This window comes from Acinonyx jubatus, chromosome C1 (genome assembly GCF_027475565.1).
Source record: "Acinonyx jubatus isolate Ajub_Pintada_27869175 chromosome C1, VMU_Ajub_asm_v1.0, whole genome shotgun sequence".
Lineage (NCBI taxonomy): Eukaryota > Metazoa > Chordata > Mammalia > Carnivora > Felidae > Acinonyx > Acinonyx jubatus.
Window position 1 is genome coordinate 31,281,799 of NC_069381.1, and position 27,866 is coordinate 31,309,664.

Genomic DNA, 27,866 nt, shown 5'->3' on the forward strand with positions numbered 1-27,866 from the left:
GCGGGATAGTCACAGCATGGGGGTGGAGGTGTGGAAGGGTTGTGATGAGTCTCAGGATAAGCCCAGCCAGGGAGAATCAGCCAGGCAGCACCCACCTGTCCCAGCACTGCCTCCTGGGCCGGGCAAGGGAGGACACGGGCCCCAAACTGCAGCCAGACATGATGGGCAAAAATGTTCCAGAAAGCGGCAGTCTGACCTCTCTGTTGGGGCAATTATAGATGGCCCAAGCCAGCCAGCTCCTGCATACTACCTATAATTCTAGAGAGAGAGAAATTGGAGCCCCACAGGGGGCCAGAGGCAATCCTTAGTCCTTATTTGTTGCATGAATGAAGCCACATGGTGGTTCTGGCATTCACAACCAGACCCTGGCTTACAGCTCCTTCTCTCTGTCTCCTCTCTGCCTAAGCTCCAGACACTGATCTCCCTTCTGCTGTCCCAAGAGTGGGTGTCTGTGTGAGGACCCCTCAGGAGGACCGAGGTAGCCTGAGGGATCACACTGATTCACTGATTTGGAACAAGTCTATCCTTCCTTCCTGAGCCCCATTTCTTCATCTGGAAGATGGGGATAATTATTCAGGTGCCTGGGACACAAGATGTTCTTTATCAGATTTAATGTATCTGTTCCACTGTATTGAGCGTCTGGGGTGGAGAAACTCTCAACCAGTGTATGAAGGCAGGGGAAGTGAAGTTCAGGGCCTTTTTAAACAGTTTACCACATGGAGCTGGTCAAGGTCAGAGACCTGCCTTCTCTTCCCTTCTCAGGAAGGGCGCTGGGGGAGTCCAACAGGTCAGGGATGGATGTGCTTAGAGCTTTGGGAGCCTTCTCAGTGGGTACAAATTGGGGGCTTTGGTGACATGGTGCTTTAATGTTTGTTTCATGTGAATTTCTGCTATTCATTTACTCAGTCTATGAAAAAAATAAAGCAGAGCAAGGAGAGAGAGAGTGGGGATGGGGCTATTATTCTGGAGAGGGGGTGGTTAGGGAAGGCCTCTTGGAGGAAGTGATGTTTGAACAGAGACCTGTATGAGTAAAGGAGCAATAAATAGGCAGAGGAAGCAACAAAGCAAGTGCCAAGCCTGGAGGTGGCAATGGGTTTGGTGTTCCAGGAATGGCATGGAGGTCGGGGTCATCGGAGCAACGTGATGGAGGCAGGGGAGGGGAGGAGATGAAGTCTGAGAGGTGGGGTGGGGGCCAGAGCTCACGGGGCCTTGCTGCACATGCTGGGGAGTTTAACGTTCACTCTCAAATGTGATGGGAATTTGGAAGTCAGGGGAGAGTTGGAGGAGAGTGATGGCGTCCAACTTTGCATTGTAGGAAGATCACGCCAGCTTTTTTGGAGAGAGTGGGTCACGGCTGGGCCAGAGTGGAGGCAGGGAGGCCAATCAGAGACGAGGTGGTGGCGGCTTGGTCAGGATGGTGAGCTGTGGACTGTGCAGGGATTTATTCTGAAGGTAGAGCCAATAGAAATTGCTAAAGGGCAGGATGTGGAGGGTGAGGGAAAGGGAAAATCAAAGGCAACTCTTAGATACTTGGCCCGAGCCCCTGGGCGGCAGGTGGTGCCATTTACTGGGATGGGGAGACTGGAGGGAAACAAGATTTGAGGGCAAATGGAGTTTGGTTTTGAACATGTTTGGTTTGAGAGGCCACCAGACATCTGAGAAGAGATGCTGAGTAGACAGCTGGACATGTGAGCTGGACTCCTGGGGAGAGGCTGCCACGCCCTGTCACCTGCCAAACGGCAGAAGCGATTATGGTAAAGAGGTGGGGGCGGGATTGAAGGTGGCTCTTTCTCTGTACTTTTAAGGAAATGCATTTTAAAATTCCCATTAGTTTGTTATCACCCCTGTTTATTCTAACAAAATACGAGGAAATGCAGAGGAGCAAAAATGCAAAACAAAAGCCAAATCACTCTTAATCTTGCCACCCAGAGATAAGCCCTTCTGACTCTTGGTATGAATATTAAAAATATCTATATTTTATTTTTTAATGTTTATTTATTTATTTTGAGAGAAAAAGAGTGCGTGTGCATGGGGGAGGGGCAGAGAGAGAGAACCCAAGCAGGGATTCCCCCCCCCCGATTTAAAAAATATTTTTTTAATGTTTATTATTTATTTTTGAGAGAGAGGGAGACAAAGAATCCGAAACAGCTCCAGGCTCCGAACTGTCAGCACAGAGCCAGACGCAGGGCTTGAACCCACAAACCATAGCGTGAGATGATGGCCTGAGCTGAAGTCGGAAGCTTAAATGACTGAGCCACCCAGGAGCCACCCTCTTTTAAAAATTCCCCCCCCCCATTTTCAAACTATAGGTATTTGGGGGGCACCTGGGTGGCTCTGTCAGTTGGACGTCTGACTCTTGATTTTGGCTCAGGTCATGATCTCACAGTTCATGAGCTCAAGCCCCGCATCCAGCTCTGTGCTGACAGCATGGAGCCTGCTTGGGATTCTCTCTCTCCTTCTCTCTCTGCCCCTTCCCTGCTCATACTCTCTCTCTCAACATAAATAAATAAACATTAAAAAAAAGTAAAAACTGGGATCAGGTTTTATGATCTGCTTCTTTCATTTAGCCTATTGTGATGTGTCCATTTTATAGACATAGAAAGAACAGTGTTGGGAAAAATAAATTCCTGAAAGCCTCAGCAGGAAGCCCCTAGCGTGGCCCACTCACCCGCGGATCTGACATCAACTGAGCACTGGGACGGAAGGATTTCTGTCCAGGGCTGGGGTGAAGGCCCATCAAGATTTGGCTGCAGCCCTTCCCAGGGGAGGGGGTTGAATGAGATGACCTCAGCAGGGCGTTGGGGGGACAGGCCCTCTGCCCCCGAGCCCTGGGTCAGCAGCCTTCCCCCCTCCCTGGGGGATGTGGTTTTCTGTGGTTAATTATTGAACATGAGGAGTGGGTGCTCTCCCCGCTCCTCTCCCTGTGCCTTCTGTCTTCGCTGACTCAGCTCTCGCCTGGAACTGGCCAAGGAAGCCTCCTTCTCACTCATTCATTCAAAACCCTTTGCTGACATCTGCCACCTGCCTCCTCTACCCAAGGGCATGTGCTGGGATGCAGCCCTAAGCCTGCCCTCCAAGCAGCCTGGGAACCCCTGTCCAGGGAGGTAGAGCCATGCCCTTCACGGGTCTACCTCCCCATCAGCTTCCACCGTACAGATGTGGAGACTGGCTCAGGGAAGGTAGGGGACTGTATAAGCCGGACCAGGATTTGAACCCAGGTCTCTCTGACCCTGAGCCCATGCCCCTGGCACCGTGAAACACAAATGAAGCCATATGGAAAGTGACGTGGGCCACATACACGCGGGCAAGCACGGGGAAGGGGCGATCTGAAGAGGGAACAGTGAGGCGGAGGGCATCCCCGAGGCTTCCCAGAGCCGAGGGTGAGCAGAGACTCAGCAGGCTCCGACGCTGGGGTGTTTCAGGCAGGATGCCCTGCCAGCCGTCCCAGGCGGGGAGACGCTGGGAACATTTGGGGAACGCTGTGGGTCAGTTCATAAGGGATGTGTTTCCAGAGAAGCCCGTTCCCCCGGAGTCTCTTCCAGAGCACATGTGTGTCCGGCACATCCCCCTCCCAAAGAGCAGCGCTTCTGGGAGTCCAGATTCCTTGTGCTGCCTCTGCACGTATTCATGTACTGAGGCCTCCAGCCTCCCTCCTCATGCCCTTTCCCCCTCTTCCCGTCCACTGGGAAGAGTGACCTTGGGTGAATGCCTTTCCCTGTCTGGGCCTCAGTTTCCTCATGTGTGTGGTTGGGGTTGTGGGAAGTGTTGGCTGAGCTGGCATATAAAGTTCTTCCCTTTTCTAAACGTCTCTCTCTGGGCTTCCCACAGCCCTCAGGGGAGTTCCAGGCTTCCATGGCATGGCTCCATGAGGCCTGATTCCCCTCCCTATCCCACTCTGAATCCTTCCCTCCTTCCCTGTCCTCCCTAGTCCCCTTTCCTTTCATAGTTGTCTCATTATTAATTCCCTAAGAGCCCACGAAGGCAGAGGCAATTGTCCCCATTCTGCAAATGGAGCGATGCTCCTGCCAACCTTGGAGTTCAGAGGGAGCAGAGACCCCTCCCTCAGCTGCTGACCGTGCCTGGCCCCCAGCTGACCTCTGAGATACTTCTCTTAAGACAGTCTTAAGACCGAGGGCACCACTTGTGAATGGCTGAGCCTGGAGGCGCTTCCTGACTGTGGGAGTTTGAGCTGGTGTGTTTCCACCACCAGCCCAGACAGACCTGCCGCCCCCCAGAGGAATGACCACCTCCCTAGGCTGCAGCCCGCACTGAAGGGAACTGAGAGGCCTGTAACGTGTCTGTGAGCTCAGTAGCCCAGACCTTGGGGCTTCTCCCTTTTTTTGTCCAGCACAGAACCACAACTCCAGGGAACCCTGATTCTGATTCTGCCTTCCGGATAATTCTTCCCAAATCCTCCTGCAACCCCGCAGCCCCCTGCCAGGGGCTCCTCGGCTGTCCTGTCCGTGCAGCATTCTAACCCTCTCCATGCTGCTATTGCAGATTTTTGCTGGTCTTCAGCTGCCTGGTGCTGTCCGTGCTGTCCACAATTCAGGAGCACCAGGAACTTGCCAACGAGTGTCTCCTCATCTTGGTGAGTGCCAGAGTCCGGGTCTGAGCGAGGCTGTGTAAGGTAGCACCTTGGGGTTCAGGGTAGAGGGACAGAGAGGCTTCTCCTACTGTGGCTCAGAGAGTGGCTTGCTATGCTGTGTTCCCGGAGTTGATGGCTGCCCCTCTCTGGACTTCATCATCTGCTTTAGAGCAAGTGTTGAGGGACCTCCTGCCGCTAAGCCAGGGCTGATGTTGGGCTCAGAGAAGAGGTTGAAAAAGCCCTACTCCTTCTCAGGACCAAAACTGCTAACTCAACCTCTGGTGTGATTTTTTTTTTTCTCTCTCTCTCTCTCTAAACAGAAGCACCTTGGAAGTGGACAGCTAACAGATAGCCACCCCTTAGGTCACCCAGTCAGGGTTACTGAGTCTGGGATAGCTGGGAGGGGGAGGGCAGAGTGAAGCTCAGAAAAAACCAGACAGCTGGTGGACAGGAAATGGAAGACAGACTGGGGCTTTCAGTCTGTGGAAGGTACCACGTGCCTTCTGGAATTCTCCTCCGGTCCAGCCAGGTGTAAGAACGTCCAGGAGAGGTGGTCTGAGGAAATCCTGGTACCCCTAACCCAAGGACTTTGGGCTGGGCCGGTGCTGTGTGACCTGGGCCCTCGCTCCTGGAGGGTGGAGACGAGAACTCAGGCCCCTTGTCCCACAGGAATTCGTGATGATCGTGGTGTTTGGCCTGGAGTACATCATCCGCGTTTGGTCCGCGGGATGCTGCTGCCGCTACCGAGGATGGCAGGGCCGCTTCCGCTTTGCCAGAAAACCCTTCTGTGTCATCGGTAATAAGGCCTGCCCTGCCCGCTCCTGACCCCTGACCCCAAGCCTCAGGGTTGACGCCCTGATGCCACCCCTGACCCAGACCCTCGCTGCTGACAGAGATTCCACGACCCTCCCGACCCTTCCCTCCACGCCTCCCACCACGGTCCTCTCCCCTCCCTCCCCCCCCAACAGCCCCAGGATCGCCCCCCCCCCCGCCCTCCCCTCCCCCGCTCTCCCCCGCAGACAGCCCCAGGATCCCCACAGCGGGCCCTGATGCACGGTGGCTTGGTGAGCTCGCCTGTCCCGCCCCTGCAGACTTCATCGTGTTCGTGGCCTCGGTGGCCGTCATCGCCGCGGGCACGCAGGGCAACATCTTCGCCACGTCTGCGCTGCGCAGCATGCGCTTCCTGCAGATCCTCCGCATGGTGCGCATGGACCGCCGCGGCGGCACCTGGAAGCTGCTGGGCTCCGTGGTCTACGCGCACAGCAAGGTGCGCCGGCGGGACGTCTCCCGGGGCCGGAGGTGGGGAGTGGGGCAGGGCCCGAGTCCAGCCCCAGGGATGGGGAGACTGTGGGCCCGGCGGGGGCCAGGCCACAGGGGCCGATCTCTGAGGCCCGGCAAGGGCCAGTCTGCAGGGGGAGGGCAGGTGCAGGCCAGGAGGAGGGGCTTGAGGGGTAAGGGGTTGAGGGGCTCAGTCGGAAGCTTCTGGGTTAGGTGAGTCTGTGTGCACAGCAAAGTGGGGAGCTGGGGCGGGTGGGGGGGACTGGATGTTGGGGTGTGTGGGGTGTTGAGGGGCGGTGGGCCTGGGGACTGAAGACGGAACCTGGAACCTGGCGGGGGGGGGGGGGGGTCAAGGGCGGGGCCGGGGGCGTACCCTGAGGTCGGGAAGGCGGGGCAGGGTCTCCCTGGAAGGAGGAGCTGGGAAAGAAAGATGGGCAGCCGCCCCCAGGGAACTCGAAGCGGTGGGGCCCCTTTATCCCCCCTCCAGAACACCTCTCGGGGTCATTCTGGGAAACTCCCACCTGCCCCCCTCTCCCAGGTACGCACAGTATTAGGCGCTTCCTTATACCCCTCTGGCTCGGCCCTCCTGACGTTTTCATCTTTGCTGTCACCGCAGGAGCTGATCACCGCCTGGTACATCGGATTCCTGGTGCTCATCTTTGCCTCCTTCCTGGTCTATCTGGCCGAGAAGGACGCCAACTCTGACTTCTCCTCCTACGCCGACTCGCTCTGGTGGGGGACGGTGCGTGAGGGTCTGTGCAGGGCTGCCCTTCTCCCTGGGACCCTCCCCTGCGTGACCATTGTGACCCTGACTCAAGGCTGAGCGTACCTGTCTCTGTCCTCTCTGCTAAGGCTGGGACCCCCTGTGACCAGCCCCTGTGTTAGCCCCCATCCTGCCCCAGTAAATCTGCTTGTGCTCCATGTAGTTCCCCACACCAAGCCCTTGTGACCTTACCCCCGACCAGCATGGTGGAGTGATGGGGAGGGATCCATCTATGCCCCTAACCAGCCCCTGTGAGTGACCACAGGGCACCGCCCTCATGATCAGGCTCCCACCTGCCTGTGTCCCAACAAGCTCTTGTGGGTGGCTCCCGAGACCAACCCTGAGGGTAAACTGTTTGTGTCCCCAGATCACACTGACAACCATTGGCTATGGTGACAAGACACCGCACACGTGGCTGGGCAGGGTCCTGGCTGCCGGCTTCGCCTTACTAGGCATCTCCTTCTTTGCCTTGCCTGCCGTGAGTCGCCATCCATTTAGGATCTCCCATCCCGGGGGAGAGAGGTCCTGGGGGCAGAGCCTGCCAAACCCCTAGCCCCCATTTGCATGGATGGGAAAGGGACATCTCAGATGGGCAGTGATGGAGACCTTCTCTGCCTTTTGCTGTCCCCCCCCCACATCCCCCCCCAACCACGCCTATTCCCCTAGGGCATCCTTGGCTCTGGCTTTGCCCTGAAGGTGCAGGAGCAGCACCGGCAGAAGCACTTCGAGAAGAGGAGGATGCCTGCAGCTAACCTCATCCAGGTACAAGACGCCAAGGAAGCATGAAACGAACTGGTGTATCAACTCTGTGTGTTGACCCACGCGTCCCAGTTTCGCAATTGTGGCTCCACGTTGAGGCTCAGAGAGCAGATGTGACTCTTCTGGGGTCACGTGCCAAGTCAGAGGCAGAGCTGGGATGCTAACTGGGATTGCTAGAAACTTCTCTTGCTCCCTGGGCTCAGTTCAGGACTCACCAGAGCTGCCCCACTGTCCAGCTCCAGCCCCAACTCTACATGGCCTGCATTGGAATGGGGCCTAGGGCCTCTTGTCCTGCCACCCAAAGGTGCAGTCATCAGTAAGCTCATTCCACAAGCACTCACACAAATGAATGGTGTAGCTATAAACTGAGATTAAACACTTTGAAAGAAAGAAATTGTTCTCTGAAGAGTGTTTAACAGGGTCCTGGCCTGATCTGACCTTGAAGGGGAACTCAGGGATGATGACCTTGGGAAATTGACACTCGAGTTGAGAGCTGGAGGACCGGTAGGAGTCAACTAGGTGTAGAGGTAAAGGGGGGAGCATTCAGGGTAAGGGAGCAGCATGTGCAAAGGCCCTGTGGTGGAGGGGAACATGGTGTGTTTGGTGAACTGGAAGGAAGCTAGGGAGGCTGGAACAGAAAGCTCAAGGAGGAAGGGTTTGGGGAAGTGGGTGAGGGCCAGACCCGAAGGCCACGGGGAGGAGTTTCCCATTTTCCCATTTTCTTAAGAGCAGGGAGGAACCACTGACAGGTATAAAGCAGGAGTGGGTGACGTGATCAGATTTGTGTTTTGAAAATAGGTGAATGGATTGGAGGGTGATCCAGGTGTGTGTGTGTGCGATGATACGAGGCTCTGGCCACAGTGTGGGCAAGGCAGGGCGCCGGGTGACCTGACTAGCATAGCAACAGACGAGATGGGGAGAAGTGGGCCGATTCTGCATAGTTAGGAGGTGAAATTAGCAGCATCGGGAGTGAGGAAGAGAGTGAGGGACATGTGTGGGGGGTGACTTCCAGGTTTTTGGCTTGCCCAACTGGATGATCGATCGCCTTCCTCCCTGGAGGGGGGACCAGATCTGAGACACGAGGAATGTGAGCTTGGCTGGAGCACGTGGAGTCTGGGGGGCCTCAGCCCCTGAGCAGTGATGTTGACGAGGCAGCTGCATATGCGGGTCTGCGGCTGAGAGGAGAGGGGTGTGCTGGGCAGAGAAGGCTTGGAGCAGTTGCACCTGGATAGTAACGAAGCCCAGGGCACGGATGAGTTCACCCCACAGGGAGAGGAAAGACGACGGAGGAGACAAGATGGTCCAGAATGCTTAGGAACCTCAGCAGTTAGTGACAGGGCCCACAGAGTTGAGCCAGTCAAGGAGACAGAGGAGGAACAGCCAGAGGGGTGGGAAGAAAACCAAGGAGCGTGTGGTCTCAGTTTCCCCCACTGTGCTGAGGCATTCTGATAGGGCATGGGCTGAGGCAAAGGCTCCAATTTTATATGAGTCTGTGACTCAGCCCTGGCTTCTCTCAAGTCAGGGTGTGTGCAAGAGAAGCCCCTGCGGGAAGTAGTTCAGGGAATACTGGCACATCCCAGCTTGGCCTGCTCCCAGCATGCCACCCTCGCACTCCCTAATCCAAGTCTGACTCACCCCCACTTATCTCTCCTCCCCAGGGTGGGAGCCCGTCCCCATCCCTGCTATCTCGAGCCACCAGCCCAGCCTTTCCTTCTCGGCATCCCTTGGGGCACAATGGCCGTTGTCCCCCGGGAGCTGGCCTTCCAAGGGGCATTGTAGGGGCAGGCGGCTGGCACTGTCCAGGCCAAGAGACAGCTGGTATTGTGGTGCCCATAATTAATGAGACAGCTCTGGCAGCTGCTCCCCAGCTCAAGCCAGGGGCCTAGGCAAGCAGGAAGTAAAAATATTCCTGTCCTAGGAGGGTGCCTGGCCAGTGAGGTCAGCAGTGGGCAGTCCCTTAAGGACAAGAGGCACCCGAAGTGGTGGTGGTGGGGGGGGCATCCAGGGCTCAGTTGTGCTCTGTCCATGCCTCCCTGCCCTCCCTAATCACCCCACTCACAGTCTCTCCTTGGCTCTTCTCGTTACCTGGAGGGAGAGGGACAGTCCTTCCTCTTGCCCAGCCCTCATCCCTCCTGCTGCAGAGGAAATCCTGCAAATCTGTGGATGCTGAGGGGTTGGTAGGTGATGCTCTGATGCTCTCTCCTTCCCTCTTCAACCCCGTGGGCAGGGACAGGCAGCTGCGAAAGATGGGGTGGACTTATTAGTAATTATAATTCACGCGATCAGTATTTATTCCCCTAACGTTTGCAGAGCACCTACTATGTGCTAAAGGATACAGCAGTGACCAAGACACGGCTTAGAGTCTAGGGGGAGAGGAAGACATTAATCAAATGCACAATGAATGGGGATTTACTAGCTGTGGTGGGAGGAGGTACCAGGAGCGTTCAACAGGAGAAGCCGGTGTTAAGTGTCTTCCATATGCCAGGCACTGCACTTGGCATTTAATACACATTTGCCCTTTTAATCCTCATGATACCCTGTTAGGTAGGTAGTATTACATCTGGTTTACAGATGAGGAGACAGGGGCTCTGCAGCTTCCCTTATTTGTCCCTGCTAGTAAGGGGCGAAGCTGGGACTCGAAACCCATGTCTGCCTTACAAAACCCCAGCTCTTCCCTTAGACCCCTGGCTCCGATGCCCACTTGCTCCCTACCTTGCGGAAGTCTGTCTGGTCCTGCTGATGGCTATGGAATTGAAGCTGGCCTCTGGCTCTGAGTGCCCTTCAGCCGACCCAAGGACTGGGTTCCTTCTGAGGGGCTCAGAGGCTTACCTGATGCTTTGTCTCCCTCCCCCTCCCCCTCCCTCATACGACCAGGCTGCGTGGCGCCTGTACTCCACCGACACGAGCCGGGCCTACCTGACGGCCACCTGGTACTACTATGACAGTATCCTCCCATCCTTCAGGTAGGCCCTGCCTTCCGGGGGGGGGGGGGGGCGGGCGGAATGGGCGGGCGTGGGCTGGTGGTAACACCCCTTGGGGACAAGTGGCTGGGACTCAGCCCTGGAGGGTGGGGAAGGGGTGATGGCTCCGGGAGGCGTTATCGGGCTGGCTCTGCAAATCCTATGTAACGCAGAGCCCGGAGTGTCCTCTCTCCCGCCCTGTTCTGCCCCAGGAAGGCGGTGGACACTGGGCATGGGGTGGAGCCCTGCCCCATGGGGCTGCACCCTGGTTTCTGGAGAGCTGGCCGTCCGTAGGCTGACCCACAGGGCTGCCGTTCAGGGCGGTGGGCAGCCAGCTCATCTCCCCTTCGAGCTGAGGGTAGGGTTATTCCTTACCAGCCGGGTAGAGCAAGTGTGGGAGGGGCAAGAACGTGTGTGCCAGAGTTGGGTTCACGGACACACCCCAGCACCCGTGTGTGTGAATGTGACCCTATTTTTACTGGCCCTAGCACCCGGAAGTGGGTTCGTCCCACTGGCCCAGGCCAGGGTAGGACTGCCCCTGGGGGTGGCTCCACGAAGAGCATTATTAATAGCCATCTCCGAGGTTTGTGTGGCCAGGTGCCTGGCCAGGCCCTTGGGCAGGAATGGAGACCACAGAGTGTGGCTCAGTCCCGCGGGCAAGCGGGCATCTAGCACGAGGCTGGGCTAGGCTGCTGTGCTCAGCGCTTCTGCGGGCAGGTCTTTTTCCTGATTAGTTCTCCAAGAGCAGCTCTTGCGTGATTCCACTCACCCCTACACCTGGCTCCCCCTCCCTGCTCCCCCCTGCCTCCAGGGGCTTCCTAGGGGAGGAACAGGAGAGAAGGGGCTGGGAAGGGGGGCTCCACTTGACAGACGCAAGCTCCTACCTCAGAGACAGGGGTCGTAGAAGGAGCCTCCCTTTCCAGGGGTAGACTTGGGGAGTGGGGCAGGGGCTGGTTTGTTAGAAGTATGGTGTATGTGAGGGGGAGGGAAGATTTGGGGATAGTGTTGGGCCCTCCAGGAAGAGGAGCAGAGCTTGGTTTGGAGATTCTAGGTCCATGGGCCTGCTGCTCCTTGGAGCTCAGTTTCCCCATCCATACAATGGGAAGGCAGAGGGGAGATATCCTCCTTGGGTTATGGAACCAGGAAATGGCCTGGAGGCTTAGGAAGAAGCTGAGCCCCAATCTGGTCTCCAAGAACCCAGTGGCAGGAGTGGATGCTGCAGGAGTGGGAAGCCGGGCTAGCTACCCAATCAAGTCTCTCTCCTGCACCTCAGTTTCCCCCTAAGATCCCGTCGGATCTGGAGGGTGAGGATTTCAGGGCTGCCGCTGGCCTCCAGGGAGGCACAGCTTCATGTCTGGGCACTCTGCTTGATGAGCAGAGAGGAGGCTGGATTTGAGCTCCCACTTGCCACCTTCTGAGGGTGCCCTCAAGTTGTGCCCCGCCTGCAAAACCGTCCCCAGCAGCCCTGAGGATTTCCCAAGAACTGGGTGCAGAAAAGGAGGGAGGAAGGCTCGTCTCTCCCACCTGCGACCCTGCCTGTTCTGGCTTGGGGTGTTTGGTGAGCACCTCTAGAGGCAGAGCCTGGCAGGATCTGAGCTCTGGAGCTCGGTGCCCACCAGGTGAGCGGGTGGTGCCACGGCCCTGCCTGCCGCTGATGGCGCCCTCTCCTGCAGAGAGCTGGCCCTCTTGTTTGAGCACGTGCAACGGGCCCGCAATGGGGGCCTACGGCCCCTGGAGGTGCGGCGGGCGCCGGTACCCGATGGAGCACCCTCCCGTTACCCGCCCGTTGCCACCTGCCACCGGCCGGGCAGCGCCTCCTTCTGCCCTGGGGAAAGGTAGGGGCCCCCCGGGGCCGCCACCTCCTCTTGCTTCTCCTCCTCCTCTTCCATTCGTTGTCTCATCCTCTCTCAGACCTGCCTGCAGCCACCATGTGGGTGTCTGGGCCTGTTCTGGGGACTCCCCGGCTTTGTCATGAGGCCTGGGCAGTTGTCGTCAGATGGCCTGACAGGTACAGACGGAAAGCCTCCCTGAAGAGGCCAGGCTGGACTCACCTGTTTGTCACCTGGGCTTTAAGGGTCTGAGTGGGGGAACTATCCGCACTGTCCTTTCCCAGCACCTCCTCCATTCATTCCATTGTCCTCTTTCTTTCTCTGTTTCCGCGTTCCCCTCACTCTTCCATCCCTGCACCCCCATCCCTCCTGGGCAGCTGGAGAGAGGAGGAGGCCGCTGGCCACAGGTGCTTACGGCTCAGGTAATCGTGGGCACCATTCTGGGGCATGAGGGCAGGGAACCCCCTCCCCCAGCATGTTCCTCTAGAAGGGGCTTGCCCCTGAACTTGCCTCTCGGGAGTGAGGAGCCAGCTGGAGAGAGAGCTCTGTGCCTAAGAACCGCTCTAGGACCTACGTAAACGCAACCAATGACTAATGCTCTTGTCTTGTGCAACCCTTGTCCGCAGCTTGGCTAATCCCAGAGGGTCCTCTTGGGATGCTCCTATAATGCCTTTCTTCCTTACTGAGGGACATTTTGCTGCTCGTAACTGTCTCTTTCCCCTTGACCTGTCTCTCCTGGAGCTTTTGCATCCTGAAAGAAGAACAAAGAAAGAACGATGCTTACCCCCACATAAATGTTCAAAATAGTGGAGTTTCAGGCATTTTTGGATAAGGGAAGCTCACTAACTCACAGTATGGGAAAGTGGCCGCTCCCATAGAAGTGTAGCTTTGAGGTCAAGGATTCAATCCCCCCTCATTCCTCCCCTGACCCCTACCCATCTCTTTCTTTTGTTTCATCTTCACACATCATCCCTGATCAGCCAGGTAGACATCTGGGAGTTGAGCCTCAGTTGTGATTCTGAGGCCAGGACCCAAAACAAGGGAGGGGAGAAGAGACCAGCCATTCAGTGATCAGAAGGTGGCGTGGTGAAAGTTTGTCTCTGCCGCCTGATGCTGTGTGTCCTTGAGATAGTCACTGAGGGACTCTGGGCCTCTGGGTCCTAGGCGGAACATCAGCAATGTTTAGGATGATCAGGGTCTCTGGGTTCTCCGGGTTTCTGGGCTTAAAAGGCCTGGGGAACAGGGAGGAGGGAGTGTTGGTGCAAAGGATGCTGGGAACGACATGTCTTCCCTCTTCTCTGTGAGGGCATTTCTGGCCAGGGGCCGAACAGGAAGCAGGAGAATGAGGGTCCCTCCAGGTCAGGGGGTAGAGGGAGGGGCAGCATGACTGGGCAGGCCAGGCTGGGAGCTCCCTGGAAGAGAGTCCCTGGTGTGGTCCTAGCCGGATTCTCTTGTCCCTGCCTGAAGGCCCTTCACTGTCCTCCCCAACCTCACCCAACCACAGCTTATAGGTAAGACTCAAGAGTTTTGGTATTTGAGCAGCCCTGCCCAGGGCCTGAACCAGTGCTCTCTGGAGTGTCCGGTTTGCTCTGGTCTCACCTTGCTTGGATAGAAAGGTACTGAAAATTGAGACTAACCTGGAGTGGAACGCCCCTCCCTCCCACTGCTGCTCCAGGACTCTGGGTCCCCCAAAGCCTAGGACCAGATGACTGCTGGGGGCTTGGCCATCACTAACTCCCAGCCTTGTGTCTGTCTGCCCTGGAGTATCTGTGTGGCTGGGGCTCACGGTGATGGTGGTGGAGTGTCCCTTCTTCCCAGAGACCCCAGGGGTTTGAGCTGTGACTTCTAGGACATCAGTCATCAAGCTCAGGCCAAATGGGCATATCCTCACTCTTGGCTTTCTGGACCTATGGGGTGGGTACTCCAGACAGGACCCCCCCCCCCCAACACCCACATACACTTATATACTCCTCCTCATTGGTCATCCCCTTAGTGCTACTTGTGGATGGACCCAGGCTGAGCACGTTCCAAGACTACAAGGAACAGAACTTCCTGGGGGATGGTATTGCCAGGGTCAGCACCTCCTCTCTTTGAGGTTTCTTGATGAGGCGCTAAGATGATATTTCTCAAGGCATGGTCCACTGACTTCCTGAATCAGCACCTGTGGGGTGTTTGTTCAAAATGCGGATGCCCGGATGTCTCCCCAAGCCCGCAGAAGGAGAATCTCTGGAGAAGAGGCACAGAATTCTGCCTATTTAACATGCTCCCCAGGAGATCCGTGTGCAGGTCTTGAGAATCTCTGCATCCTGGGGATGCGGGCTGGAGGATGATTTGGGTGGGGGTTCTTCTCTCCCACCAGCCACAGGAAGCCAGCCCCATCCTGGCAGCCCCCCATGCTCTGCCCACCTGCCCCCTCCCCACTAACCTGTTTGTGTCTTGTTCTCAACTTCCAGCCAGATGTTTAGTAATAAACGGAGTTTCTTTCGGATCCACGCCAGCTGGAGACCGAGGTACCCCCTCGCCTGCTCCTCCTGTCCCCACTCCTCCTTGCCCCAGCCAGTTCGGGGGCTGGAGAGGGGGACAGGATAGGCCAAGGACAAGGTGCATGTGCCTGCCGCCTGCCGTCTGCCTTGGGTCCCTGATGAGCCTCTTACCTTCCTGGGGATGCCTCTGCCAGGTCTGGGGGGCAGACTCTGGAGGGACTCTGCCAGGAGGGACATCGGTAGGAGCCTTGGGATGAGTTCTGGCTCTGCTGCTGACCCCCGTGTGATCTTGGTCAAATTGCTTCCCTTCTCTGGACCTCAGTTTCCCATCTGTGGAATGGGCAGATTGAACTAGAGGCTCTCTGAGGGTCCTTCCCACTCTGACTTTTGCCGGGCTTTGGGTTTAGCTTCCTGGCTTCCCACTGCCCACCTAGGGACCTAGAAGATGCCTGAAGGAGCTGGGATTGGCACCTCTTCTGCTAACTCTAGAGCCCAACTCTTAAAGCTGCATCACCAGTACTTTCCTTGGTACCTGCCCTGTGCTAGGCCCTGCACTAGGGACACAGTGATGAATAAAATGGTGCCTGGAGCGTTGCAAAGAGCAATTGCTATTCAGTGTGATGAATGCAACAAAAGGAGGAAGCAGAGGGGCTATGGAGCCAAGGTCAGGCACTTCACCTCCCAGAGGAGGCCCCAAAAGGAGTGGACGTGAGGGAGGGCATCCCAGGCCAAGGAAGCAGCGTGCACCAAAGCAAGGAGGTGAGAGAGCACAGCCGTGGGAAGGGAGCAGGCAGCCCAGTGTGGCCAGATTTGAGAGTGGTGGTGGAGGGGGGGCGGTCAGGAGTGAGGCTGGGGGCAGAGCCGGATCCCGAAGAACCCCAGAGCCCTGCATGAGCATCATCCTGTAGGCCCTGCCTGGCAGCCTGGGCTCACTGAGTCTCGGGTTTCCCCAAAGTGCCTCTGGAGCTTTGTGGGGTTGAGGGGCCCAGGAGTAGATGGGTGACAGAGCTCCTGGCTGCTCATCCAAGACGCAGTGCTTCTTAGGGATAGGGCTCTGGATCTGAACCCGGCCACCACTCACTAGCTAGGGGACCGTGACCATAAGCCCTGGGGGCCTCAATTTCTTCCGAAGTAAAACGCAGACGGTAATAGCATCTGCTTCCACTCGAACTGGGCCTGGCTCATAGGAAGTGCTGTATGAATGGTTGGCCTTGTTCAATGTGGTATGTTGAGCAGTTAAGATCTTATTTTTTAAAAAAAAAAAGCTTGGAAACCATAGCTGAAGGAAATGGGAATACCCCTGAAGGGTTAAGCCAAGACGTCGCTGGGTTAGATCTGCCCCTTTGCAAGGTGACTTCAGCTATGTGGGCATGATGGCCAGGAAGGGCAGGGCCAGAGAAGAGGGGCCAACATTGAGGCTGCCTCTATAGTCCTGAGAAGAGGGGCTTTATGCAGCACCAGAGGGGTAGGCTGCCTCTTCCCCACGTAAGCTTGGCCTTCGGTATCAGAATCCTTAGAGTCATTCCATGTGGAAGCGAGCATAGGGGTGGGTCCAGCAAGGCAGTCAAGGGCAGCTTGTGCCCAGAGCTTGCCCCCACCTCCCACCCAGGATAGCCTCAGTCAAGCCTACCCCATCTGGGTTCCAGGCACCAACAGACCCCTTAGGCCAGTTTCTCAACCTCGGCACCATGGAAGTTTGGTTTGGATCATTCTTCACTGGTGGAGGGGGGGGGGGGGCTGTCACGTGCATTATGTAGCATAGTTTAGCAGCCTCCCCGGCCTCAACCTGCTAGATGCTGGGAGCAGCCTCCAGTGGGCCAACCAAAAGTGTCTCCAGATAGTACCAAACGTCCCCTAGGGAGTGAAGGTGCTCTCAGAGAACCACTGCCCTAGACCCTCTCCTAATTGCTAGTCCCAGAAAAAGAACACAGTCTCTCAAGTCAGGAAAAACTGGGTCCTGGTCCTTGCTGCATCCACAAGGGCTCTGTGACTTTGGGCAGGCGGTTTTACCTCCTTTCCAGTCTGTAAACTCAGGATGGTAAACGTGGAGCCCAGCACACAAAGTGGCCGAGAGAGCTGGGAGGGCCAAGGCATTCAGACAGGACCTTGAGTGTTCTGAGGAGCTTGGGAAGGGAAGGAGCACTTCTGATGTCCACCGTGTGCCAGGTTTCTTTCCATTTTGTTTGAGCATTTAGGCTCCAGAGAGGCTGACGTGAGCCATTTCCTGGGCCCTGCCCAAGGAGCTGGAATCTAGAACCACCCCTGGGAAAACAGTGCCTCCTTCTGTTGCAGAGGGGCCCAGGGCCTCTGGCTGGAAAGTTACAGAACCCCACAAACCAGGCTGGAAGCTCCTTCAACCATCACAGCATCAGAGCTGGAAAGGGACCTTTCAAGGCCTCTAGTGCAAGCCTCCAGACCCGTTCCTCCCTAAGTCCCGCTGAGAGCAAGCTCAGTCTTGCTTGCACACTTCTCGTGACAGGGAGGTCACCCCCTTCTCCCAGAACGTCATTGGAGTGATGTGCCGGGCGCAGAGATCTGGGATTTCAGGCCCTTGGCTAAGTGGCAGGGCCTTCTCCACCTCCCTCTTGCTCTCCCCCTTGGAGGAGTGGGGGACAAAAGAAGGGGTTGCACGGGCCGGGTGGGTGGGGGGTGCTTGCCAGCATGAAGAGAGCCCCAAGGAATGGCTCTGCAGAGGAAAGTTTGGGAGAGCCAACCTCAAACTTTGGTTGGAACCTTTGGGATGCATTGAGGGGATCCTGGGCCAGCAAACAGCATGCTGGATTGTGGGGCTGCCTCGTCCTTCCCTTCTGATATCCTCAGGGCCCCAATCCATGACCTATGTAACCTCTCCCTTCTGGGCAGAGGCCCCTACTCCTAAGGATGGCCCTACATCCTGGCTGCCTTCCCGAAGGTGCCCCTGGTTTCGACGTCTTCCTCACCGCAGCACCTTGGCTCTGTACCCTGGACCCCATGCCCCAGGCATGGGGGACCCTAGCTCCCACGCAGCCCTGAAACCAGAATCCGTCCTCTGCTTAACTCTTGACCCGAAAGCCCCTGACAGCAGGCGACACAGTTTCCTCCCCCAACCCTTGCCCCACCTTAGGCCTCCTCCAAGACTGGCTGGTGCTCTCCTGAGCCAGGGCCCCAGACGTTTGGGGTGGAAGGGCCCCCAACCTGGGAAGGTCCCCACAGCAGGGAGGCAGTGGTGACACCCCAGGGCATGGGATGGGGGACGTTTGCCTAGGTCCTATTCAGACAGTGATAACATGGTCCTTGAAACTCTCGGACACAGAGTTTCTGTACCAGGTACTGGCTAACCTGGGCACGTCCTGGACAACCTGAGGCCTCCCCGCATCTGTCTTCCTCCAAGATCTGGGGGGATGTGGTGGGGGAGCTGGGGCGTGGGAAGGGAAGTCTGAGCACACACACAGACATGCACAGGTGCGTTCCCGTGCACACAGACACGTGTGGGTGTTGTTGAAATGGGGGTTCATTAGGCAGTGGGGGTTGTGGGTCTGGGAGGGAGGACATCAGTCCAGGTGGGCAGAGCTCAGGCAGTGGAGACCACAGAACCAGGTTACAGGCCTTCACCGGGAGGCTGGGCACCAGGCACGTCTGGGGCAGATACGAGGGCCCATTAGCTGGACCCTCTGTAGCCGGCACACCGCGCCCCGTAATAGGGGCACTATTTACGCCGAAATCTGCGTGGTGCAGACCTTTGCACCGCCTGCAAAGCTGCACTAGGTCCTAAAGCCCTGACCTGACCGGTGTGGGATCAGAGAGCTCTGGCAGGAAAGGAAGAAAATGTGGACACGTGTCCACACCCTGGTACCTGGGTACCCACACCGTCACATGTGCGCACACGCACGCACACAGACACGCACACGTGCACAAACACACACCCTCGACTCCACGCGGCCTGCCTCTGTGTACAGTGAGGACCCAGAGGCCTTTCTCAGTGTGCATGGCCAGGTGAGCCTCTCCACCCCTCAGCAGCCTGTCTGTGCCCAAAGGGTGGCCATCTCCACCTCCACCCACCCACCTGAGCCAGACCCAGCTCTCCCATCCTCCTGTCTGTCTCTGACTCCTTTCTTGGGTCTCTCACTCCTTCCGTCCTGACATCTGTCTCCTGTGCACCCCTTATCTGTCCGCGCAATGAGGGGTGGGAGATGGGGGTAGGGAGGGGATCGGCTCAGACTGACCCTGCAGCAGCTTCTTGTAGGAGTCAGGGTCCCCCTCACCACACCCTTGTTCCATCCCCAGAGTCTCCACTTGGTGGAGAATCAAAACCCAGTAGCCACGCCCAAGTCCTAAGTCAGCGGTGTCCCCACGCACACCTGCCCCCAGCTCCAGCTAACTTGGCTCTCTCCCCCACCCGACCTGCCCTGCCAGCAGCCGGATGGCCATCAAGGACCGCATCCGCATGGGCAGCTCCCAGCGACGGATGGGCCCCTCCAAGCAGCACCTGGCGCCTCCACCGATGCCCACCTCCCCGAGCAGCGAGCAGGTGGGTGAGGCCACCAGCCCCACCAAGGTACAGAAGAGCTGGAGCTTCAATGACCGCACCCGCTTCCGGGCCTCCCTGCGACTCAAACCCCGCACCTCTGCTGAGGGTGAGCCCCTGGGGGTCTGGGACCCAGGACCTACCTGCATGGGGGGCAGGGTGGGGACACAGTCCGGGCTGGGGGCAGAAAGACAGTTCTAGTCCCAGCTCTATAGCTGATGGACCATCTTTGGGCTCTGGTCTTCTGGTCTGTGAAATGGGTGTCGTGACACCTGCTTTGCTGGCCTCTGGAATCACATGAGAATTCAGAGGGTGGCACTTGGTAGTGGTTAAGAGTACAGGCTTTGGAGCCCGGCTGCCTGGGTTTGAATCCTGGCCTTTGCTACTTATTGGAAAGTTACAGAATCCCACAAACCAGTCTTTGGGGGGAGGGGTGCTGACCTATGGGAGTCGGGGCATGGCTAGTGCCCAGGGCCTCTTCTCCCCTGCCCAAGAAGCTGCCTGGCCTTCCCCCACTCCTGCCACCCCCATGGAACAAGGGTAGTATCCCCTCTCCATGCAGCGTACTGGCCTGGGAAGAAGCATTTCTCTTCCCCGGGGAGAGAATGACTTGCTTTCCAGGGCCTTTCCCCCTTGTCTCCGGGGCTAACTGTCCTGGTGGGACCATAGGCCTTCCTCCGGGGCTGTGTGTAATTTGCCTCAGGCCAAACCAGAAGTGCTCTAAAGCAGCCTCCGCTCACCTGGCCACTGGGCAGATTCTTACTGTGACTGGTCGTAGGGCAGATGGGCACGCAGTAAACCAGGGTTTTCCACCCTGGGTAAGGCAGCTAGGGAGGCAGGAGCCTGGTCTGCCTCGTGCCCCCAGGAAGGTTCTGCACCCTTACTGAGCCTCCCTTTATTGGTATCTCTAAGGGTGGCTCAGCAAGTGGTGGTCGGGGTTGGGAGTGGCCCCCTTCTGCTGCCACCACTCGGGCCCCCTGACTTTGCAGAGGGCCCCTCGGAGGAAGTGGCAGAGGAGAAGAGCTACCAGTGTGAGCTCACAGTGGACGATGTCATGCCTGCCGTGAAGACGGTCATCCGCTCCGTCAGGTGAGACTGAGGCCCGAGGTGCCCCCCCCCGGCCCCCCAATCCGTCTGCCACCCATTGCTGCTCCCCGTCTGGGGCCTGCCCTCATGGCCAGGCCTGGCCTAGCTCCCGGGCACACCAACTGCTGCCCGCCTGGCACCCTTGGCGGTGCTGGCTGGCGGGGGCCCTGGAGTGTGGGTGGGGTGGGAGGGGCATATGGCTCCCAGCAGGGTTTGCTCATCCCCTTCACGTCTGGAGGGCCAGCTGGGTAGGGCGGTAGGCTCGGCCGCCCACCACGGTCCCTCTCCTACCCCCGCGGTGTCCTCTCTGTGTCTCTCTCCTCTCCTCACCCCTTTCTCTCCCCCTAGCTGTGTACCAGCTACCTACTCTCCCTGCGTCTGTCCTGTGTGCTCTTTCCCTCCATCTCTGTGTCTCACTCCATCTTCCTTTTGCTTCTGTGTCTCAAAGTTCCTCTCTCTCTCCTTGGGTGTTTTGACCTCAGCTTGTCGGTCTCCCCCAGGGCTTCCTCTAGAGCAGTGCTTTTTCAAACCACAGGTCACAACAGTTTGAAATCAACTTAGTGAAATCAACTTAGTGGGTCACGGTCAGCATTTAAAGAAAAAAAGAATAGAAAATAGCGGAGTGCATACCCTGTAGGAAGGATAAATAATGTTTATGAAACCTACATTGAAGTTGTGTGTGTATGTGTGTGTGGTGTGTGTGTGTGTGTGTGTGTGTGTGTGTGTGTGTGTGTGTATCCTGGTTTCTGATGTAAAATGTATTTCTTATGGTGGGTCTTGGTTAAACGAGTTTGAATGCCCCTGCCCTGCTGACTCTACCGGCTGTCTCCTTGCCTTGACAAGAGTGGGTCAGAGTCCCCCGAGCCCTTTAGCCATGGCTCAGCCATCATCTAGCCCCCAAGCTTCTTGGCGTGGAGTCCTGGCCTAGACTCTGTCTCCGGCCTGCAGCTCTAGCTCCAGAGACCTCCTTCACCCCCAGGCCTTCCAGACTCACCTCCTCTCTTCTCTGGCTGATGCATCCACCCACAGGCTCTTTCCTTTGTGTTCTTTGTAAAATCAGAGTCAGCTGGATCCCCCTCTACTCCCCAGAGAGTCTGAGGCCTCTCCCCACCCCCTTTTCATACATGCTGTCTCTCCCCCTCCAAGTGAGGCTTCTGGAACACATCGCCTGAGCTGCCACATAGCCTGGGTCAGCTCTCCTTGGCCACCCCACAGAGCAACTCACACCCAGCATACCCCAAACCTGCTCCTCCTCCCGTGTCCCCATTTCAGGCAGGGGCACCACCATCCATCCTGTTGCCTAAGCCATGGGCATCATTCTGCACTCAGACTCAGAAGCCTTGATGTCCCTTTTTGTCCTGAATTGCTCTAAAGCTGCCAGCTCCTGGCTCAAGCCCAGCCCCTAGGTCTAGTCTTCCTGCCCAAGACTCTGCCCCTCCAGGGCATTCTCCGCACAGGCTGGCAGAAGCATCATGCTAACATAGAGGAAACCACAGGGCCCCTTCCTCAGCACCCCAATTGCTCATTGCCTGATCTCTGCCAGGGATTCAGGGCTCTTCGGAGTACCTCTTCCTCCTACCCACCAGCCTCCTTTGCAAGGCCAATCTCTTTTCCTGTCTTCTGTGCCACCCTACCTCCCCAGGGGCGGAGGGGGGCGGGGAACTGACCCCTTATCTTCACATTCTGTTCCAGCTACTTTGAATGGAATCTCACTCATATGCCTCCATGTCTGTCTGTGTCCAGAAAGCCTCCCTTCATCCTCCTCTTGCCTTGGGGATGGAAAGTATCACTCTCAAGACTTGTCCTCTGACCTCCCCAGCTGAGGGTCCCCTTCTCCTGGTCCCAGACTATGAGAGGTCTCTCCATTCCTTGACACAGCCCTTGTCTCCCCATAATTGTGTGTCCTGTCTCCCACCCCAGAGCAGGGCTCCTGAGACCTGGGGTTGGATCTGATGCCCCTTGGGTACCCAGGGTCCAGCACAGTGGCACTAACAAGCATGTGTGGAGTGAAAGCAAAAATGTCTTCCCCTAAGTGGTCTTGATCACCAGTGTTCACAGATGGCTGCCCTGTGTCCAAGCTAGCAGAGAGAAACCAGGCCCAGTCCCTGACCTCCCAGGCAGATACAGGCACATTAAAAACCAACCAACCAACCAACCAACCTATGAGGGCTGAGGGTGGAACGTAGTGGGTAGGGAAGGAGGCTGGGAGCCTGACCCAGCAGAAGCTGTTTGCGGTGACCCAAGCAGAAGATGCCCTCATGGTAGGCAAATGGTTAGCAAAGGGATGGAAAGGGGGCTGGGAAGGAATCCCCTCCCGCTGAGACCCCCCTCTCCCGACAGGATCCTGAAATTCCTGGTGGCCAAAAGGAAATTCAAGGAGACGCTGCGACCGTATGACGTGAAGGACGTCATCGAGCAGTACTCGGCCGGGCACCTGGACATGCTGGGCCGGATCAAGAGCCTGCAGGCTCGGTGGGTGCTCCGGCAGTGAGGCCGTGGCCCCAGCCCCCCACCCAAGGAGTGCTCGTGGGAGCCCCTCCGCTCGCGCCCGAACAGAGCCCCGAGCGCCCCCTAGGGACCGCGGAGGGAGCTGGAGTTTTGGGCCTGGGCAAGGCCTCTGGCTTGCAGCTCGCCACCGAGGCTCCACCCTGCACCTGTTCCAAGCCTGAAGAAGGACCCAGGCGCAGGTCCTCTTTGCGAACCCTACTGACCGGCACTCCTCGGGGGACGTCTTTAGATGACTGTTTCCTGGTCCTAAAAGAATAGGATGAAAATAATCAGTGATCTCCCATCTCCCGAGGGGATAGGCAGATTGTCCTCAGTGGGACTCACCTCTGGCCTCTGGGACCCTCTGGCACCTCTTCTCTCCACCTAGCATATAGGAAGAATTCTTGCACCAGGACCCTAATCACCTACACCTTTCCCTTCTTCTCTTGTGGCCTGAATTATCACTGTCCATTCATTCACTTGTTTCCTTAAATAATCATTGGGCTTTTGTGACTTGCCAGATAGTGAGGCTCTGGTGGAAAGCAAAATTCCCAGCCCCCGTGGAGCTTTGATTCTAGTGGAAGGAGAACAGATGATAAATAAGTCAAACTAGACAATGTCAGATGATGATAAAGGCTCAGGAGAAAACTAAGGGTTAGGGTGTTGGGGATTGTGATTTTAAATAGGTAAGAAGCTGACATTTGAAAAAAAAAAACAAAAACCGGAGGTGGGGCAACCAGCCCTGTGGCTGTTTAAATAAAGAGTTTTCAGAGGTAATAGCAAGAGCAAAGACTTGGGCAGGCGTCTGGGGTATTGTTTCAGGAACAGGAAGGAGCCCAGTGTGTCTGTTCTCTAGCCCGAGAGAAGTAGGCAAGATTAGAAGGCGAATGGCATTTGGACTGTTTAAAGCCCTGTAGGCCACTGCAAACACGCTTGCATTCATCCAGGGGGAGATGTAAGCCTTGGAGAGCTCTGAGCAAAGGACTGACAAGATCTGAGTTACATTTTAAAAGGAGCACCCTAAGTGCTGTGCTGAGAAGGACCTACAAGGGAGCTAGGGTGGAAGCAGGGCAATCAGTAAGGAGGCTACTTCAGATGTCCAGATGTCCAGAGATGATGGGGACTTGGACCAGGGTGGCAGCAGTGGAGGTGGGGAGAAATATGCCGACTCCAGATATATTTTGAAGGTAGAGCTGACAGGGTTTTCCGATGGGGTATAGGAGAAAAAAAAGAGTCAAGGCCTGAAGCCAAGGGTTTTGGCTTGAGCAACGGGAAAAACTTGCTGTTTGTCGACATGGAGAAGGCAATGACTGCGGCACGTCTCGCTCGGGAGAGTTGGGGAGTGTTGGGTTATGATGCCCATCGGACATCTAAGTGGAGTATTGCTCCGGCAGCCAGACAGAGGAGTGTGGACTTCCAGGGAGAGGTGTGGGCTGGAGATACAGCTTTGGTACCAACAATGTACAGAGGAATGGCAAATCTGGAACTGAAGACGTCGCTTCGAGTGAATAAAGAGGTCCCAGGAGTGAGCCTTGGGGCCTACAATGTTTTGTGGGGGGGGGAAGGAGGAGGAACCAGCAAAGAAAAGTGAGAAGGAGAAGTCGGTGAGGAAGGAGAACTGGGAGAAGGTGGTGGTTTCCACCCCAAATGAAGTGGAGGAGGAAGGGTGATCAGATGTGTCCGAATGCTGCTAAAAGGTCAAGTTTAATGAGGCCTCAGAACTGATCATGGAATTTAGCAACATGGAAGTCATTTGGATTTTGACAACAGCACTTTTGGTGAGATAGGGGGAATGAAAGCGTGACCGGAGTAGGTATAAGAGAGAAAGGGAGGAGAGCAGTTGGAGAAGCGGACAGAGATAACATTTTCAAGAGTCATGCTTGTAAAGGAGAGCAGAAAAATCAGGTGGGACCAGCTCCAGGCTTGTCCACCTTATAACCCACATCCCCGCTTGTGTCTCTCCCTCTTTTACCTGTCCTCCCACCAGGCAGTGGATTTACTTGTCATGTTGGTGTGCGGTGCCTTTGCTCGGCTAGTCTGAAAACACTCAAAGCAGGGGCCCAGGGCCCTCCATCCAGCTGTCTCCATTTGTCAGGGGCAAAATGGTCCCTTCTCCCCATTGCGGGCTGTTCTAGAGTTCTCGAGTGGGGGGGGGGGGGGAGGCGTGTGACTGGGTGCTTCGACGCCCAGAAGGTTACCTTCTTCCACAGGGTGGACCAGATTGTGGGCCGGGGGCCGGGGGACCGGAAGGCCCGAGAGAAGGGAGACAAGGGGCCCTGTGACACGGAGGCAGTGGATGAGATCAGTATGATGGGACGCGTGGTCAAGGTGGAGAAGCAGGTGAGTATGGGATGGAGTTTCGCTCGTATGGCGGAGCTGGTCGTTGACCAAGAAGCTCCGGAAGGCCGCGAGGTCCAGCGCAAGGGGAGGGTGCACTTCTCAGCCGCAATCCTGAGCACCCTCCGGGGAGGCCCCAAGCAGGGCAGACGCGTCCCGGGCCCCACGATCCCCGCCCCACAGAGAAGCCGCGCCTCCTAGGAAGTCCGCCCACTCCTACCTGACGACCCCGATAAACCCACCCTCTCCTGCCAAGCCGCGCCTTCAAGTCGCTAACGTCTCAGATAAACCCGTCTAAATTTCACCTGTTTCCACGTAACCCCGCCTCAGTTGTCTGTCTCTAGCTCCCGGACTATTCCAACCAATCACAACTAAGTTTCCCTCCGGGAATACCTCGCCTCCCCACCCCCTCGCTTCCCTCCTGCGTCCCGCCCGCCGGCCAAGCTCCGCCTTTCCTGTCTCACCTCCCGCGGGAGGAGCCGCGTCTCCCAGAAACGCCCCTCCCCGGCCAAGCCCCGCGTCCTGGCCCCGCGCTCCGCCCCAAACCCCGCCCCCGCCCCCAAGCCCCGCCTCCAACCGCGCCCCGCCCCCAGGTGCAGTCCATCGAGCACAAGCTGGACCTGCTGTTGGGCTTCTACTCGCGCTGCCTGCGCTCTGGCACCTCGGCCAGCCTGGGCACCGTGCAAGTGCCGCTCTTCGACCCCGACATCACCTCCGACTACCATAGCCCTGTGGACCACGAGGACATCTCCGTCTCCGCACAGACGCTCAGCATCTCCCGCTCGGTCAGCACCAACATGGACTGAGGGGCTTCTCAGGGGCGGGGCAGCACACGGCCAGCCCCTGGGCCTGGGGCTCGGACCCGCCCTCTGAGGCCTCCGGACTCCTCTCTTACTTGAACTTGCTCCCTTGTGGGGAGAGAGGCCACACGCACGCAGTATTGAGCTGCCTGAGTGGGCGAGATACCCGCCGTGGGGGTGCCAGCGACCCACCCCACCTCAGGAGCGTGAGATGCCAGGCCGCACCGAGGGCAGCCGCCGCAGCTGCCCCGCGGCCTCCTCCGCACCACCCCCCTACCCCAGTGCCCTGCCCGTTCCATCAAGGCCCGACACAGCCCGCCTGGCAGGGGCACTGTCCCGGGAGTGAGAGTGGGGCGCTGGGGTCCTGGGCCCTGACCCAGCTTCCAGCTATGCAAGGTGAGGTCTCTGGCCCGCCCTTCGGACAGAGCAGGGAAACCCTCCCGCCAAGTCCCCGCCCCACTTGGGGGTGGGCCCAAGGTGCCCATAGGTACCGACTAGCAAAGGACCCTGCCACGAGGCAGTTGGGCACCATATATGCAAACTATGTTAAATATGCAACTTTGGGGACCCCCATGGGGTCCCTCTGCCCCTCCCTCCTTGGGAGATGGGCCTCCAGCAGTAGCTGGTCTCAGGCTGCTTGGCCATGACCCTCATCCCTGTTCTTTGGCTTATCACCCCCTCCTCACCCCGCATGGGGCCTGTTTGTTTCTCCCTTTCCTCCCCAAGGGCAGTGCTTGGGCCTTTCTTCCATTTTGCAGGGACCCTCTCCCAGAGGCTCCTTCTTCCTGCTGGATGTCCACTTCCCTCCTTGGCCCTCCAGACACCTTTGACAGCACAAGTTTCTGTATTTGCCCCACATCTCTCATGGACAGTGCTCCCATGGCCACACACAGTTTCCCCAGACATGCAGAGAGTCTCTCACACTCACAGTGAGGCACACAACCACACACGCTTGGAGACACGAGCACACCGCCCCTCAGCCTCTCTTGGGCCTCTGCCGCTGATGCCAGTGGGCGGGCCTTGCAGGGTGATGTCCACCAAGAGGGAGCCTGCCACTCCATCTGGGTAGAGGAGGGAGCTCTGAAGTGGCCCCAGGCCTCTCCAGGCCTCACCCCAGAGTTTTACCAGCTCCCCTTTCTCAAGATCTACTTCTCACCGGTCCAGGAGCCCTATCTGCTGCTTCTGCTGCTCCCAAGGGCCCTCCTTGGTGTCCGTACAGCACAACTCAGGCCTCGACCTCGGGGGCCTGGACAGCACTAGAAAGACCCCAGGCCCTTCCCCAGCGTGGGTACCAGGCCTGCTTCCACCTAGGCTTCCTAGTCTCTCTCGCTCTCTGGGACAATAATGATGCATTTAGCAAGTATTTGTCGGGCACCAGCTGCGTACCTGGCACTCACACGCACTGTTTCCCCTCGTTCCACACCCCGCTCTCCACTTCAGTTGGCAGCCCCCCCATACTGGCATAAGTACCCCCCCCATCCACTCCAGGCCCCCAGCACCTCTTTGGTACTCCCTATCCTCCTGTCCCTCTTTTGTGAAGCCAATGCAGGTAGCAGGAGGGTGATGGGTAGTGGACCAATGGTGACCCTCTGTGGGGTGCCAGGGAACAGGGGCTCAGGCCCAGCTGCCTGCATCTCATGACTGGGGACCTGCATGCACCAGCGCCAGGGCTGGGGCTGGGTCTTCTCAGCCCCATGGTGCCCAGCCTCTGCCCCAACATACCCTCTGCATGTGACCATCATGTCCTGGATGGAGCCTGTCCTGGCTCACCTCACCTGCACTGTCCCCAGACAGCTACCCTCCATCCCCTCAGAGACAGAGCTGTGGAGAGGGGCAGGAGAACGGGATTACCCTCTGACCAAAGGAGACTTGGGATGAAGCCTTCTCTCCTTCCACGATCAAGGTTCCCCCAGCAACCCAGTTCTCGGATATGCAAGTACCTCACTTTGTTAACTTATTAACTTATTGGTTTCATTAAAATTTTCAGTAGGA

At 57.3% G+C, this 27,866-nt stretch overlaps 1 protein-coding gene and 1 long non-coding RNA gene across 14 annotated transcripts in view; one reads left to right on the forward strand and one right to left on the reverse strand.

Annotated features, from left to right (window-relative positions):
* KCNQ4 (potassium voltage-gated channel subfamily Q member 4) overlaps positions 1-27,866 on the forward strand; it is a 53,310-nt gene extending 25,444 nt beyond the window's left edge. Inside the window, exons 2-14 of one of the 2 annotated variants that reach the window (XM_053212277.1) lie at positions 4,501-4,591; positions 5,258-5,384; positions 5,680-5,855; positions 6,483-6,608; positions 6,997-7,107; positions 7,296-7,391; positions 10,263-10,351; positions 12,555-12,599; positions 19,053-19,273; positions 20,154-20,253; positions 22,591-22,722; positions 24,948-25,077; positions 25,668-27,866. In XM_053212277.1, coding sequence (XP_053068252.1) covers positions 4,501-4,591; positions 5,258-5,384; positions 5,680-5,855; positions 6,483-6,608; positions 6,997-7,107; positions 7,296-7,391; positions 10,263-10,351; positions 12,555-12,599; positions 19,053-19,273; positions 20,154-20,253; positions 22,591-22,722; positions 24,948-25,077; positions 25,668-25,880 — 1,657 coding nt within the window. In that variant the 3' untranslated portion in view covers positions 25,881-27,866. Of the gene's footprint in view, positions 1-4,500; positions 4,592-5,257; positions 5,385-5,679; positions 5,856-6,482; positions 6,609-6,996; positions 7,108-7,295; positions 7,392-10,262; positions 10,352-12,021; positions 12,184-12,554; positions 12,600-19,052; positions 19,274-20,153; positions 20,254-22,590; positions 22,723-24,947; positions 25,078-25,667 lie in introns of both variants that reach the window. The other variant, XM_027059528.2, reaches the window with a different exon arrangement.
* LOC113599408 (uncharacterized) lies at positions 3,696-27,795 on the reverse strand. 12 transcript variants are annotated; one of them, XR_008294250.1, is made up of 7 exons: positions 25,317-25,388; positions 24,936-25,013; positions 22,962-23,004; positions 19,308-19,451; positions 9,474-9,625; positions 5,627-6,595; positions 3,696-5,216 (listed from the first exon to the last, which is right to left on the reverse strand). It is a non-coding gene; the product is annotated as an uncharacterized LOC113599408 (long non-coding RNA). The 12 variants fall into 12 exon arrangements; XR_008294255.1 differs by lacking the exons at positions 24,936-25,013; positions 25,317-25,388 and adding an exon at positions 27,597-27,795; XR_008294251.1 differs by lacking the exons at positions 24,936-25,013; positions 25,317-25,388 and adding an exon at positions 27,726-27,786.